Genomic DNA, 17,321 nt, shown 5'->3' with positions numbered 1-17,321 from the left:
TTAGGGATGTATGTGGTAACTTATTGGGGGTCTTGGGTGTCACTTATTGGGGGTCTTGGCTGTCACTTATTGGGGGTCTTGGCTGTCATTTATTGGGGGTCTTGGCTGTCACTTATTGGGGATCTTGGCTGTCATTTATTGGGGGTCTTGGCTGTCACTTATTGGGGGTCGGTGGCTGTCATTGGTTTTGGCTCTTAGTGGTCTATGACACTGTTGTTAGGGATATATGGTGGTCACTTATTGGGGGTCTTTGGAGGTCACATCTTTATTGCTGTCATTTTATTGGGATCAGTTGCTACCTGTATATTAGGGGGTCACGTTATCAGGGGTCACATAACTATATGGGGGTCCGGTATAGACGACTTATCACAGAGCAGTAAAGATAACAGGAGATTTATCACCTTGTGCAGTCGCCCATAGCAACCAATCAGATTCCTGCTTTCATTTCTCTGAGGCCTTTTGGTTGCTATGGGCGACTGCCCCCCTCTTCCTCTGCACAAGGTGATAAATCCCCCCAAATACTATATATATAAACCAATAATAATAACATGAAGTCCTTTCTCTGCTCGTCTCTGTACACACATTATTTTCCCGCCTGAAGTTTTCTTTCACTATAAAGTTTCTTACGTCTTCAGAATCCCCTTTGTGCCCTTGGTAACATTGCGAGACGCCATTAGTCGCTGGTGAGGAGCCGCCGCCGTCATTTACATCTCTCCAGTTTAGTCATTAGAAGGAAACTTTTTCTTAGTCTTGTACTTTTTTCCGGCTTACTGGTGCCCCCTGCTGAGCGCTGCGGTGCTGGGGCGGAATGTCACCTGATTATAGAGCTCGGCGAGTGCGCAGCGGCGCCCATTATGCGGAGGTATTATGGGCACGTGGAGGATTCCCGGCGGCTGACCCCGCTCCTTGCTGCGCTTCTCGCCGCGCCATATTAATAAATAATAATATAAATTACAAGTAACTGTTTTGCCTTTTGTTTCAGATCAACCCAGATTATCGTGATGTCAGCGACGGCAAAGTTACGGTAAATCCCAGATTATTCCTATACTGCACCGTATACAGTACTATCATTTATAGGGACCGGCCCTTAAGGTCAAAGACTTTATCCAGGATTAGAATGTAATGTATGTAACAGTGATCTCACCAGCAGAATAGTGAGTGCAGCTCTGGAGTATAATCCAGGATATAACTCAGGATCAGTACAGGATAAGTAATGTAATGTATGTACACAGTGACCTCACCAGCAGAATAGTGAGTACAGCTCTGGAGTATAATCCAGGATATAACTCAGGATCAGTACAGGATAAGTAATGTAATGTATGTACACAGTGACCTCACCAGCAGAACAGTGAGTACAGCTCTGGAGTATAATCCAGGATATAACTCAGGATCAGTACAGGATAAGTAATGTAATGTATGTACACAGTGACCTCACCAGTAGAATAGTGAGTACAGCTCTGGAGTATAATCCAGGATATAACTCAGGATCAGTACAGGATAAGTAATGTAATGTATGTACACAGTGACCTCACCAGCAGAATAGTGAGTACAGCTCTGGAGTATAATACAGGATATAACTCAGGATCAGTACAGGATAAGTAATGTAATGTATGTACACAGTGACCTCACCAGCAGAATAGTAAGTACAGCTCTGGAGTATAATACAAGATATAACTCAGGATCAGTACAGGATAAGTAATGTAATGTATGTACACAGTGACCTCACCAGCAGAATAGTGAGTACAGCTCTGGAGTATAATACAGGATATAACTCAGGATCAGTACAGGATAAGTAATGTAATCTATGTACACAGTGACCTCACCAGCAGAATAATGAGTACAGCTCGGGGGTATAATACAGGATATAACTAAGGATCAGTACAGGATAAGTAATGTAATCTATGTACACAGTGACCTCACCAGCAGAATAGTGAGTACAGCTCTGGAGTATAATATAGGATATAACTCAGGATCAGTACAGGATAAGGAATGTAATGTATGTACACAGTGACCTCATCAGCAGAATAGTGAGTACAGCTCAGGGGTATAATATAGGATATAACTCAGGATCAGTACAGGATAAGTAATGTAATGTATGCACACAGTGACCTCACCAGCAGAATAGTAAGTACAGCTCTGGAGTATAATACAAGATATAACTCAAGATCAGTACAGGATAAGTAATGTAATGTATGTACACAGTGACCTCACCAGCAGAATAGTGAGTGCAGCTCTGGAGTATAATCCAGGATATAACTCAGGATCAGTACAGGATAAGTAATGGAATGTATGTACACAGTGACCTCACCAGCAGAATAGTGAGTACAGCTCTGGAGTATAATCCAGGATATAACTCAGGATCAGTACAGGATAAGTAATGTAATGTATATACACAGTGACCTCACCAGCAGAATAGTGAGTACAGCTCTGGAGTATAATACAGGATATAACTCAGGATCATACAGGATAAGTAATGTAATGTATGTACACAGTGACCTCACCAGCAGAATAGTGAGTACAGCTCTGGAGTATAATACAGGATATAACTCAGGATCAGTACAGGATAAGTAATGTAATGTATGTACACAGTGACCTCACCAGCAGAATAGTGAGTGCAGCTCTGGGGTATAATACAGGATATAACTCAGGATCAGTACAGGATAAGTAATGTAATGTATGTACACAGTGACCTCACCAGCAGAATAGTGAGTGCAGCTCTGGAGTATAATCCAGGATATAACTCAGGATCAGTACAGGATAAGTAATGTAATGTATGTACACATGTTGGGAGTTGTAGTCTCACCATAGCCGTATTTACAGACCTCGGCCTATATTATGTGTGATGATTAGGAGTCATGGCTGAAAAGCGCTGATCTCTACCGTGACCCCACAGGAGGTTGGTGCCAAGTCACGCACCGGTGATGTATTATATATACATGTATATCTGCCGCATCTGGCGACAGTTCTCACTTTCCGAAGTGACAGCTCCGGTGCCCTCACCGTATCGCGGCTCTTCGCTGATCAGAGGGATCATTGAGGCTGCTGCGTGCCTGAACCCTCATAGAGCCTCTTTGTATCCCGGCTGCTCGGTGCCATCTGGCCGCAGCACACAGATCTTATTTTGTACCTCTCTGGGGAGGTAAAGTTTCATCCCGGCAGTGGCAGCCGCTGTGAAATCCAGAAGACTCCGCGCTCTCTCCACACGTGCGTTTCTTAAAGGGACCAAGCATTTGCATGATCAGCTTGATATGGCTGATAACAGGGAACAATAGAACGCATTCAACTACACAGAGAGTGGAGAAGGGTAGTTAAAGGGCCACTCCAACCTCTAATTATACAATAGTGTTCTCCAAACTGTGGCCCTCCAGTTGTTGCAAAACTACAACTCCCAGCATACCCGGACAGCCGTTGGCTGTCCGGGCATGCTGGAGTTGTAGTTTTGCATCATCTGCTTTGGAGACCACTGAGACCATAGAGAAGAACTCCAACTTCGAGCTTCGATCCATTTTCCTGTAGAGCCCCCAAAAGCCAGACACAAGGGAAAGTACTTCCCCTTTCTTAAAGGGAACCTGTCACTATAAAAATGCATTCTGTCCGGGCATGCTGGGAGTTGTAGTTTTGCATCATCTTCTTTGGAGACCACTGAGAGCATAGAGAAGAACTCAAACTCCGAGCTTCGATCCGTTTTCCTGTAGAGCCCCCAAAAGCCAGACACAAGGGATAGTATGTCCCCTTTCTTAAAGGGAACCTGTCACTATAAAAATGCAGCCTGACCAGGCATGCTGGGACTTGTAGTTTTGCAACATCTGCTTTGGAGACCACTGAGAGCATAGAGAAGAACTCCAACTTCGAGCTTCGATCCGTTTTCCTGTAGAGCCCCCAAAAGCCAGACACAAGGGAAAGTACGTCCCCTTTCTTAAAGGGAACCTGTCACTATAAAAATGCATTCTGTCCGGGCATGCTGGGAGTTGTAGTTTTGCATCATCTTCTTTGGAGACCACTGAGAGCATAGAGAAGAACTCCAACTCCGAGCTTCGATCCGTTTTCCTGTAGAGCCCCCAAAAGCCAGACACAAGGGAAAGTACGTCCCCTTTCTTAAAGGGAACCTGTCACTATAAAAATGCATTCTGTCCGGGCATGCTGGGAGTTGTAGTTTTGCATCATCTTCTTTGGAGACCACTGAGAGCATAGAGAAGAACTCCAACTCCGAGCTTCGATCCGTTTTCCTGTAGAGCCCCCAAAAGCCAGACACAAGGGATAGTACGTCCCCTTTCTTAAAGGGAACCTGTCACTATAAAAATGCAGCCTGACCAGGCATGCTGGGAGTTGTAGTTTAGCAACATCTGCTTTGGAGATTCAAGCTTTGAACTGTTTTCCTGCAGAGCCCCCAAAAGCCTGACACAAGGACAGTGCTTCCCCTTTCTTAAAGGGGTACTCCACTGGTAAACTTTTTTTTTTATTAACTGGTGCCAGAAAGTTAACCAGATTTGTAAATTACTTCTATTAAAAAATCTTAATCCTTCCAGTACTTATCGGCTGCTGTACGATCCACAGGTAGTTCTTTTCTTTTTTAATTTCCTTTCTGTCTGACCACAGTGCTCTCTGCTGACACCTCTGTCCATGTCAGGAACTGTCCAGAGTAGGAGAAACCTATCTTGCTTTGGACAGTTCCTAAAATGGACAGAGGTGTCAGCAGAGAGAACTGTGGTCAGGCAGAAAGGAAATTCAAAAAGAAAAGAACTTCCTGAGGATCATAACAGCAGCTGATAAGTACTGGAAGGATTAAGATTTTTTAATAGAAGTAATTTACAAATAGGGTTAACTTTCTGGCATCAGTTGATTAAAAAAATAATAATAATAATGTTTTCCCTTTAAAGGGAATCTGTCACTATGAAAATGCATTCTGTCCGGGCATGCTGGGAGTTGTTGTTTTGCAACATCTGGAGACCAATGAGACCAAAGAAGGAGTCTAAGAACTCGAATTTTGAGCGCAAAACTGTTTTGCTGTAGAGCTCCCAAAAACCTGACAAAAGGGGAAGTGCTTTCCCTTTCTTAAAGGGAATCTGTCACTATTAAAGTGCAGTCTGTCCTGAAATGCTGGGAGTTGTAGTTTTGCAACATATCTTCTTAGGAGACCACTGAGACCGAAGAGGGAGTCTAAGAACTCGAACTACGAGCTTTGAACCTTTTCCCTATAATGCTCCCAAAAAGCCTGACACGAAGATAAACGCTTCCCCTTTCTTAAAGGAAACCTGTCACTATAAAAAAAAAAACTGTTGTCCAATCTTCTAGCCTCAGGTTATAGAGTAGAATGAGCTGAGCAGATTGATATATAGTTTTGTAGTAAAAAGATTTAGTAGAACCTATATTTTATTCATTTAAGTATCTTTGGAGTCCAGTGGGTGGTCCTAATCAGGTGCCAGTCATTAAGTGTCTCCTCCCACTGGACTCCTACCCTCAGACTATACAGGAATTTCAATCAATATGTTACAAGTCTTTTTCTACAATGTCATATATCAATCCGCTCAGCTCCTTATGCTTTATAACATGATTCAAGAAGATCTGACTGGATATCTTGGTGGCAGGTTATTTTTAAAGGGGTACTCCACCCCTAGTTATCTTATGCACACGGAATTCATTTAGAGCGTCGGGTGCAGCGCCAGCGGCTCGTGGCGTCACAGTCACGCCCAGCTCGTGATGTCACGGCCATGCCCCCTCAATGAAAGTCTATGGGAGGGGGCATGATGGCTCTAAACGAACGCCGGGAGCATAAGATGTCTAGGGGCTGAGTACCCCTTTAAGGCTATTATGATCTGAGCTAAACAGACTTTTCCAATGTGATCTATAGTCAGAAGATCACATCCAGGAGCTTAGCCACTTGACTTGTTTCCTTGCTGACCTCGAAATGTGGCAGAGCTTCTGCCCATTTCTTAAAGGTATCCTGTCACATTGAACTTGCTGTCTTATCTTTTGTTATCATGTTATAGAGGAGGAGGAACTGAGCAGATCGATATATAATTTTGTGGGAAAACATTCAGTAGAACCTGATATTTATCTACTTAAAGTCTTTGGAGTCCAGTGGGTGGTCCTAATCAGTTTCAATTATAAATTAACTCCTCCCACTGGAATTTTAATCAGTTATTTACTAGTTCTTGAATATTAGTTCCCCCATTAAACTATATATCAATCCACTCAGCTCCTCCTGCTCTATCACATGATGCTAAAGGATCTGACAGAATTTTCATTTTGACAGGTTCCCTTTAAGGAATCTATGATCTTAGCTTCATAGACTTCACCAATGTGATCTTGTGGAGTTTACCTATGACTGTATCACAAGGTAGCTTAGTTCGCTCTTTGTTCAGTCTTAGTTCCAGGTAAAGCTGAGTGTCAGCTTTCACCCAGCTTTCCCCAGAATCCAACTAGTTTACCCTAGCAGTAGCCGCCATATTGTTTTTCGCCCAGATTTCCCAAGGACAGATACAGTACAACTAAAGAGCAGCTGAATGGAATTTTTAGGGCCTTTGAAGGAAATCCGGTTTACGATCCAGCAGTTCCGCCAAGGGTTAATCTCACCGGGGGGATTCGCCGCTGCTCTCAGTAACAGTGAAGCTGCCAACTCCTCTGCTGCAGCCTCCAAGGCTGAGTCAGCTCGGGGAGCACAGCGACCGTGTCTTCCGGCGTCTCAAGAGCTGGAGCGTGATGTCTCTGCTAAAAATGGCCATGACTCACGAGTGAGTCAATAACCAAGGTGTTTGTGGAAGCGGGAGGCCTCTGCCTGAGCCGGCGGGTTGATCGAATTGTCCTCTGAGATGCCCGCTGTCCCTCCCCCCCCCCTCCCCCACCAACCTGCAGAGCTGATATATACCTAAAGGGGATCTCTGACTTTATGTAAATGACACATAATCTGCATTTAAATAAAATACAAAGATCCTCTGTGTCCTCAAGAACTCTGCTTGCTGTCAGTGAATGGAGGCAGCCTTCTTCACATTCAGAAGCTGAGCTTAATGTGTCTCATGGCTGAGGATTTGTTACAGTTGTATTCAGTCTACACATCCCGTTGGGTTGTAAACGCATAGGCCAATAGTTTTATTTGTTATGTTTTTCACGTGAGGTTGTCGGACTGGATACAATTGTAACAAACTCTCAGCTGTGAGACGTTTTAGACTGTGTTCACTTATTTTTTTTCTCCATGTCTCTTCCAGAAAGAGGGTGAGATGCCGGTGTCCATGAGGAAGTGGCCGGCGGGCGAGAAGATCATGTTCACCCTGGTGTCGGTGCCCCATGGGAATGATATCGCCTCTCTCTTTGAGTTGGACGCCACCACCCTACAGAGAGCCGACTGCCTGGTGCCAAGGTAGTGATTGTAGGGCCACAGTGCTGGGGGCCAATATATATATAAGCGATATTTATGGGGCGCCTCTACCTGTGCCGATTCCATCAAACATTGTTCCTTATGTCAGAACTGATTGCAGACCATTATCCTGTGTCTATCTATCTATCTATCTATCTATCTATCTATCTATCTACCTCATATCTATCTCATATCTATCTATCTATCTCATATCTATCTATCTCATATCTATCTATCTATCTCATATCTATCTATCTATCTATATCTATCTCATATCTATCTATCTCATATCTATCTATCTATCTCATATCTATCTATCTATCTATCTATATCTATCTCATATCTATCTCATATCTATCTATCTATCTATCTATCTATATCTATCAATCTCATATCTATCTATATATCTATCTCATATCTATCTATCTATATCTATCTATCTCATATCTATCTATCTATATCTATCGATCTCATATCTATCTATATATCTATATCTATCTATCTCATATCTATCTCATATCTATCTATCTATATCTATCTCATATCTATCTATCTATATCTATCTCATATCTATCTATCTCATATCTATCTATCTATATCTATCGATCTCATATCTATCGATCTCATATCTATCTATCTATATCTATACATCTATATCTATCTATCTCATATCTATCTCATATCTATCTCATATCTATCTCATATCTATCTATAGACAAAGAATAAGTCAGCCAGCACTTTAGTTGATACCAAACTATTATATGGACCTGGCCTACAGGTGCACGCTACTAGGCTAGATATACAGCAACAGAAGAATACAGCAGCACACTGCCAGCACAAGGACATAGGTGAAACATGAACATGCAGATAAAACATGGAGACTATACAGCTATGGTGTAATAGATGCAAATGTGAAACTATAAGAAAGTGAGGCACTTAGCTCACAAATTTGTCTCCGCCGGCGGTCAAATAGCTTGGACCGTCCCACCGCGATAAGGTGGCCTCATGGGACGGACCCTACACTGTGAATATGCCTCTGTGTGAACTGTTCAGTAAGCATGGCAGGGTCTGGAACATCCAAGCCACCTTATATACACCTGATAGAAGTGGGTGGGGTGCAAGGCCAACATGGAGGTAGCCACTCCCCCGTATGTGTAATACAGACAAAGAATAAGTCAGCCAGCACTTTAGTTGATACCAAACTATTATATGGACCTGGCCTGCAGGTGCACGCTACTAGGCTAGATATACAGCAACAGAAGAATACAGCAGCACACTGCCAGCACAAGGACATAGGTGAAACATGAACATGCAGATAAAACATGGAGAGCTCTACAGCTATGGGGTAATAGATGCAAATGTGAAACTATGAGATAGTGAGGCACTTAGCTCGCAAAGTTTCACATTTGCATCTATTACACCATAGCTGTATAGATCTCCATGTTTTATCTGCATGTTCATGTTTCACCTATATCCTTGTGCTGGCAGTGTGCTGCTGCATTCTTCTGTTGCTATATCTATCGATCTCATATCTATCTATATATCTATATCTATCTATCTCATATCTATCTATCTATATCTATCGATCTCATATCTATCTATATATCTATCTATCTATCTATCTATCTATCTCATATCTATCTATCTCATATCTATCTATCTATCTATCTATCTATCTCATATCTATCTCATATCTATCTATCTTATATCTATCTATCTACAGTGGGGATCAAAAGTAATGTGCATAAAGAAGCCAAGGAAAGATGCAAAAATCTCCAAAAGGCATCAAATTACAGATTAGACATTCTCATAATATGTCAACAAAAGTTACATTTTATTTCCATCATTTACACTTTCAAAATAACAGAAAACAAAAAAATGGTGTCTGCAAAATTTTGGGCACCCTGCAGAGTTAATATCTTGTACTGCCCCATTTGGCAACTATCACAGCTGGTAAACACTTTTTGTAGACAGCCAAGAGTCTTTCAATTCTTGTTTGAGGTATCTTTGCCCATTCTTCCTTACAAAAGTCTTCCAGTTCTTTGAGATTTCTGGCCTGTCTGTCACGCACTGCTCTTTTAAGGTCTATCCATAGATTTTCAATTATGTTGAGGTCAGGAGATTGTGAAGGCCATGGCAAAACCTTCAGTTTACGCCTCTTGATGTAATCCCCTGTGGATTTCGAGGTGTGTTTTGCTTTTGATCCCCACTGTATCTATCTATCTCATATCTATCTATCTATTTATCTGTATATATGTCTATTATCTATGTATCTACTTATCCATCTCTATTTAATCATCATATTTTCTATTATCTTTGATAACTCTTTTCCTATTTGACTTTATCTACAGGAACTCGTACGTGCGCCTGCGCCATCTGTGTACGAACACGTGGGTGACCAGCACCAGTATCCCCATAGACACGGAGGAGGAGAGGCCGGTGATGCTGAAGGTACAAGGTTACTCCGGGGTCTATAGTGAAACGGATCTACTATTGGTTATACATTTCATGGGTCACATTTATCTATGTAAATAAAATAAAAAATACATAAGATTAGTATTTTTAATAGTATTTTTAAATTATTATAAATTTTTTGGTTATATTTTATTTTTATATAACGATATATTGTTATTATTATTTTTAATAATAACAATAACAGTAATATTTATTATGATGATAATAATAGTAACATTTTTAATAATAATAATAGTAATATTTATAATGATGATAATAATATAAAAATTTTTTTATAATAATAGTAATATTTATTATGATGATAATAATAGTAAAATTTTTATAATAATAGTAATATTTATAATGATAATAATGATAATAACAATATATCTTGATCACATTTTCTGTTGCGTTATCCAGATTGGGACCTGTCAGACCAAGGAGGACAAAGAAGCTTTCGCCATTATTTCCGTCCCTCTCTCTGAGGTGCGCGATTTGGATTTCGCCAATGATGCCAATAAAGTTTTGGCATCGACGGTTAAAAAGTTGGAATACGGAACCATCACACAGAACGAGCGCAGGTCAGGTCTCATTATTAAAGTGTGTGTTCCCCGTGTGTTCACATCTTCCTGATCTCTTAGTCGCAGGTTATGATCCGGATCAGCTCTTCCGGCTGTAACTCAGCACTGGACTTTGTCACCATTGTCGGCCATTGTGAAATGACAGTGTTTAGTCTGGTGGTCACACAGCCACCTACCTGCATACCGGTACAGACTAACACTACATTACTTCCTTATCCTGTATCCCTTACAGATCCTTTTATAATGAGGCCGTTAGTGCTCTCTTAGCACTCAAGTGACTGCTAATACTCAAGTGACTCTTCTAGTACTCAAGTGACTAAGGTAGTACTCAAGTGACTCTACTAGTACTCAAGGGACTAAGATAGTACTCAAGTGACTCTACTAGTACTCAAGTGACTGAGCTAGTACTAAAGTGACTAAGATAGTACTAAAGTGACTAAGATAGTACTAAAGTGACTCTACTAGTACTCAAGTGACTAAGATAGTACTCAAGTGACTCTACTAGTACTCAAGTGACTCTACTAGTACTCAAGTGACTCTCCTCGTACTCAAGTGACTCTACTAGTACTCAAGTGACTCTACTAGTACTCAATTGACTCTCCTCGTACTCAAGTGACTCTACTAGTACTCAAGTGACTAAGATAGTACTCAAGTGACTCTACTAGTACTCAAGTGACTAAGATAGTACTCAAGTGACTCTACTAGTACTCAAGTGACTCTACTAGTACTCAATTGACTCTCCTCGAACTCAAGTGACTATGCTAGTACTCAAGTGACTAAGCTAGTACTCAAGTGACTAAGCTAGTGCTCAAGTGACTAAGCTAGTACTCAAGTGACTAAGCTAGTACTCAGGTGACTAAGATAGTACTCAAGTGACTTTGCTAGTACTCAAGTGATTCTACTAGTACTCAATTGACTCTCCCCGTACTCAAGTGACTAAGCTAGTACCCAAGTGACTCTACTAGTCCTCAAGTGACTAAAATAGTAATCAAGTGACTAAGCTAGTGCCAAGTGACTAAGCTAGTACTAAGGTGACTAATCTAGTACTCAAGTGACTCTTCTAGTACTCAAATGACTAAGCTAGTACTCAAATGACTAAGCTAGTACTCAAGTGAAGTAGATAACGCAATATTGAATGATTGGTTCTGCGTAAAACCCAGCTTACGCGACAATGTCACCCATCATCAGAGACTTAATACTCTATTGACTCTCCTCGTACTCAATTCACTCTCCTCGTACTCAAGTGACTAAGCTAGTACTCAAGTGACTCTACTAGTACTCAAGTGACTAAGCTAGTACTCAAGTGACTCTACTAGTACTCAAGTGACTCTACTAGTACTCAAGTGACTCTACTAGTACTCAGGTGACATCCCTAGTATTAATGTGACTCTACTAGTACTCAAGTGACTAAGCTAGTACTGAAGTGACTCTACTAGTCCTCAGGTCTCCTTGTACTCAAGTGACTTTCCTCATATTCAAGTGACTCTACTTAAACTCAAGGAACTTCCCTAGTACTCAATTAACTCCTAGTATTCAAGTGACTAAGCTGGTACTCAAGTGACTCTACTAGTAGTTGAGTGACTCTAGTGGTACTCAATTGACTCTCCTCATACTTAACTGACTATGGTTTTAACCATGTGACTCTCCTAGTACTCAAGTGACTCTTCTAGTACTAAAGTGACTCTCCTAGTAGTGAATTGATTATCCTGGTACTCTCTCGTACTATTCGAAAGGACTCTATTCTACTCAACTGAGGGATTCTTCTAGTCCTCGAGTGACTGTGAGTTAAGAGAGTCCTTACTCCTCTGGTGGGGGGAGTGGGCTGTTCCATTACTAGTGTGGTTCGGTAGGGTCATTTTTGGATTTTGGCCTCCGCTAGTCAATGTGACTTTGATTCTTTCAGGTTTGTTACAAAACTTCTGGAGGATCTGATCTTCTTTGTGGCCGGAGTTCCTAATAATGGGCAGGAAGTGCTGGATGTTGTGGTCACCAAACCCAACCGGGAGAGGCAGAAGCTGATGAGGGAGCAAAATATTTTAGCACAGGTGAGGAGCCTCTGGGACCACGGGACTGAGGATACCACGCGGCACATTTCTTTACCCTCTCAATTCTTTCCCCCTCTTTTTTACGCTCTACAGATTTTTGGCATCTTGAAGGCGCCATTTAAAGACAAGGCTGGTGAAGGCTCCATGCTTCGCCTTGAAGACCTAGGAGACCAGAGATATGCCCCATACAAGTATATCCTGAGGCTGTGCTACCGGGTCCTGAGACACTCACAGCAGGACTATCGCAAGAACCAGGTGACTGCAAGGAACCGGATCATGGGAGAACCCTGGCATTCTCAAGAATGGGTCAATGTCAATTACATGTAGTGGAGAACTCTCCATTAGTCCATAAGGATATCCTTTATCTGTGTCTCCTCCAGACATGACTGGTGCTGGTTAGGTTCTTATTAGGCTTCAGCTCACATCTCCTATACAACCCCTGGTGTACACAGTGACCCCACCAGCAGAATAGTGAGTACAGCTCTGGGGTATAATACAGGATATAACTCAGGATCAGTACAGGATAAGTAATGTAATGTATGTACACAGTGACCCCACCAGCAGAATAGTGAGTACAGCTCTGGGGTATAATACAGGATATAACTCAGGATCAGTACAGGATAAGTAATGTAATGTATGTACACAGTGACCTCACCAGCAGAATAGTGAGTACAGCTCTGGGGTATAATACAGGATATAACTCAGGATCAGTACAGGATAAGTAATGTAATGTATGTACACAGTGACCCCACCAGCAGAATAGTGAGTACAGCTCTGCAGTATAATACAGGATATAACTCAGGATCAGGACAGGATAAGTAATGTAATGTATGTACACAGTGACCTCACCAGCAGAATAGTGAGTACAGCTCTGGAGTATAATACAGGATATAACTCAGGATCAGTACAGGATCAGTCATGTAATGTATGTACACAGTGACCTCACCAGCAGAATAGTGAGTACAGCTCTGGAGTATAATACAGGATATAAGTCAGGATCAGTACAGGATAAGTAATGTAATGTATGTACACAGTGACCTCACCAGCAGAATAGTGAGTACAGCTCTGCAGTATAATACAGGATATAACTCAGGATCAGTACAGGATAAGTAATGTAATGTATGTACACAGTGACCTCACCAGCAGAATAGTGAGTACAGCTCTGGAGTATAATACAGGATATAACTCAGGATCAGTACAGGATAAGTAATGTAATGTATGTACACAGTGACCTCACCAGCAGAATAGTGAGTACAGCTCTGGGGTATAATACAGGATATAACTCAGGATCAGTACAGGATAAGTAATGTAATGTATGTACACAGTAACCTCACCTGCAGAATAGTGAGTACAGCTCTGGAGTATAATACAGGATATAACTCAGGATCAGTACAGGATAAGTAATGTAATGTATGTACACAGTGACCCCACCAGCAGAATAGTGAGTACAGCTCTGGAGTAAAATACAGGATATAACTCAGAATCAGTACAGCATATCTAGTGTATACAGTGTACAGTGATCCCTCAAGTTACAATATTAATCGGTCCCAGGACGACCATTGTATGTTGAGACCAGAACTCCATGGAAACCTGGTAATTGTTTCTAAAGCCCCAAAATGTCATCCAAAAATAGGAAAAAGTGAGAATTAAAGATAAATAAGCAAATCCTTACATATAAAAGTAAGAAAGATCTGCTGAGAGCTGTAAATCACTGTCTATGTCAGTGTTTTTCAAGCAGGGAGCCTCCAGCTGTTTCAAAACTTGCCAAAGATTGTCCGGGCATGCTGGGAGTTGTAGTTTTGCAACAGCTGGGGCACCCTCCTTGGGAAACACTGGTCTATGTAGAGGACAGGAGCTTCTTCGGGGTCCTGTACAGAACACGCAATGTCCTAAAGAAGTAACATGGAGTCGCCCTCACCTGGTGTCCAAAGGAGCAGCTAACCCTGGTACAGGTAAAGAGTACAGAACATGTAATACCTCCCTGTACTGTTGGGGGCGCTACCAGACACCAGTCAGTGCATACACTTCAGTAATACAGGTAAAGAGTACAGAACATGTAATACCTCCCTGTGCTGTAGGGGGCGCTATCAAACATCAGTCAGTGCATACACTTCAGTAATACAGGTAAAGAGTACAGAACATGTAATACCTCCCTGTACTGTAGGGGGCGCTACCAGACACCAGTCAGTGCATACACTTCAGTAATACAGGTAAAGAGCACAGAACATGTAATACCTCCCTGTACTGTAGGGGGCGCTACCAGACACCAGTCAGTACATGCACTTCAGTAATACAGGTAAAGAGTACAGAACATGTAATACCTCCCTGTGCTGTAGGGGGCGCTACCAGACATCAGTCAGTGCATACACTTCAGTAATACAGGTAAAGAGTACAGAACATGTAATACCTCCCTGTACTGTAGGGGGAGCTATCAGACATCAGTCAGTGCATACACTTCAGTAATACAGGGGTTTTACCAGTAAAAAGTCCATTCTGATTGGTCGGTTCTTCCGGCCATTGATACGTTTCACAGATCTGGACTGTCTGTACATTGTATGCTGAGTCTGGTTTCAAGTTACAATTGTATGTTGAAACTATTGTATGTTGAGGCCATTGTAAGTTGAGGGATCACTGTATATATTTTGTATTACTCTGTGGTTTTTCTTTTTTCTGGCTTCATACAATTCCTCTTTGTCCGGTCTTCTCCCTCGCAGTCATGTGTCTCTCATAACTTTCTTATACTGACTTCTCCATATAAGTTGACATTGTTGCCCGCGGGGCCCGAGCTCTTTGATCACAAGTTTCCATGTGGGTCAGTGGGATATCGGGGTGGACGTCTCCTCTCATACTGACATCTCTCCATCTAGGAATACATCGCAAAGCATTTTTTCGTCATGCAGTCCCAGATTGGATACGATATCCTGGCAGAGGACACTATCACAGCTCTGCTACACAACAACCGCAAACTGCTGGAGAAACACATCACAGCCAAAGAGATCGAAACGTTTGTCAATCTATTAAGACGGAACAGAGAACCCAGGTGAGTGATGCTGCCTGATACTGTACTTATGCCGCTATATAAGTGTCATTTATAACTGTACATTATCATCACTGTCATTGTTCTGTACTGCTGGATCACTATGATAGCCGTTCTTGTTTCCACCCTACAGATTCCTGGATTATCTATCAGATTTATGTGTATCTAACACAACCGCAATCCCCGTGACTCAAGAGCTTATCTGCAAGTTCATGCTGAGCCCAGGAAATGCCGATATTCTTATCCAAACCAAGTAGGTTCATTGTCCTCATCTGACTGTTGTCTAGTTTACATGCAGAACACCAGATATCAGGTGATTGTCACAGAAGATTCACCTGTAACTACTATAATACTGCCCCCTATGTACAGGAATATAACTACTATAATACTGCTCCTATATACAAGAATATAACTACTATAATACTGCCCCAATATACAAGAATATAACTACTATAATACTGCTCCTATATACAAGAATATAACTACTATAATACTGCTCCTATATACAAGACTATAATTACTATACTACTGCTCCTATATACAAGAATATAACTACTATAATACTGCCTCCTATATACAAGAATATAACTACTATAATACTGCCCCCTATGTACAGGAATATAACTACTATAATACTGCTCCTATATACAAGAATATATCTACTATAATACTGCTCCTATATACAAGAATATAACTACTATAATACTGCTCCTATATACAAGAATATAACTACTACAATACTGCTCCTATATACAAGAATATAACTACTATAATACTGCCTCCTATATACAAGAATATACCTACTATAATACTGCTCCTATATACAAGAATATAACTACTATAATACTGCTCCTATATACAAGAATATAACTACTATAATACTGCTCCTATATACAAGAATATAACTACTATAATACTGTCTCCTATATACAAGAATATAACTACTATAATACTGCTCCTATATACAAGAATATAACTACTGTAATACTGCTCCTATATACAAGAATATAACTACTATAATACTGCTCCTATATACAAGAATATAACTACTATAATACTGCTCCTATATACAAGAATATAACTACTATAATACTGCTCCTATATACAAGAATATAACTACTATAATACTGCTCCTATATACAAGAATATAACTACTATAATACTGCTCCTATATACAAGAATACAACTGCTATAATACTGCTCCTATATACAAGAATATAACTACTATAATACTGCTCCTATATACAAGAATATAACTACTATAATACTGCCCCAATATACAAGAATATAACTACTATAATACTGCTCCTATATACAAGAATATAACTACTATAATGCTGTCTCCTATATACAAGAATATAACTACTATAATGCTGCTCCTATATACAAGAATATAACTACTATAATACTGTTCCTATATATACAAGAATATAACTACTATAATACTGCTCCTATATACAAGAATATAACTACTATAATGCTGCTCCTATATACAAGAATATAACTACTATAATACTGCTCCTATATACAAGAATATAACTACTATAATGCTGCTCCTATATACAAGAATATAACTACTATAATACTTCTATATACAAGAATATAACTACTATAATGCTGCTCCTATATACAAGAATATAACTACTATAATACTGTTCCTATATATACAAGAATATAACTACTATAATGCTGTCTCCTATATACAAGAATATAACTACTATAATGCTGCTCCTATATACAAGAATATAACTACTATAATACTGTTCCTATATACAAGAATATAACTACTATAATACTGTTCCTATATATACAAGAATATAACTACTATAATACTGCTCCTATATACAAGAATA

General features: G+C 40.5%; 1 protein-coding gene across 7 annotated transcripts in view; it reads left to right on the top strand.

Moving 5' to 3' along the window:
• The window catches only part of ITPR2 (inositol 1,4,5-trisphosphate receptor type 2), a 301,374-nt gene that overhangs the window by 108,838 nt on the left and 175,215 nt on the right, over positions 1–17,321 (top strand). For all 7 annotated transcript variants that reach the window (XM_056517619.1, XM_056517614.1, XM_056517618.1 and 4 more), the window contains exons 10-17: positions 983–1,024; positions 7,203–7,354; positions 9,703–9,802; positions 10,226–10,386; positions 12,290–12,431; positions 12,525–12,686; positions 15,299–15,471; positions 15,602–15,721. In XM_056517619.1, the coding sequence (XP_056373594.1) occupies positions 983–1,024; positions 7,203–7,354; positions 9,703–9,802; positions 10,226–10,386; positions 12,290–12,431; positions 12,525–12,686; positions 15,299–15,471; positions 15,602–15,721 (1,052 nt within the window). The remainder of the gene's footprint in view (positions 1–982; positions 1,025–7,202; positions 7,355–9,702; positions 9,803–10,225; positions 10,387–12,289; positions 12,432–12,524; positions 12,687–15,298; positions 15,472–15,601; positions 15,722–17,321) is intronic.

Source organism: Hyla sarda, chromosome 4, assembly GCF_029499605.1.
Source record: "Hyla sarda isolate aHylSar1 chromosome 4, aHylSar1.hap1, whole genome shotgun sequence".
NCBI lineage: Eukaryota > Metazoa > Chordata > Amphibia > Anura > Hylidae > Hyla > Hyla sarda.
Note: the sequence above shows the minus strand (reverse complement) of the source record. Positions and strands in the feature narration are given on the sequence as shown.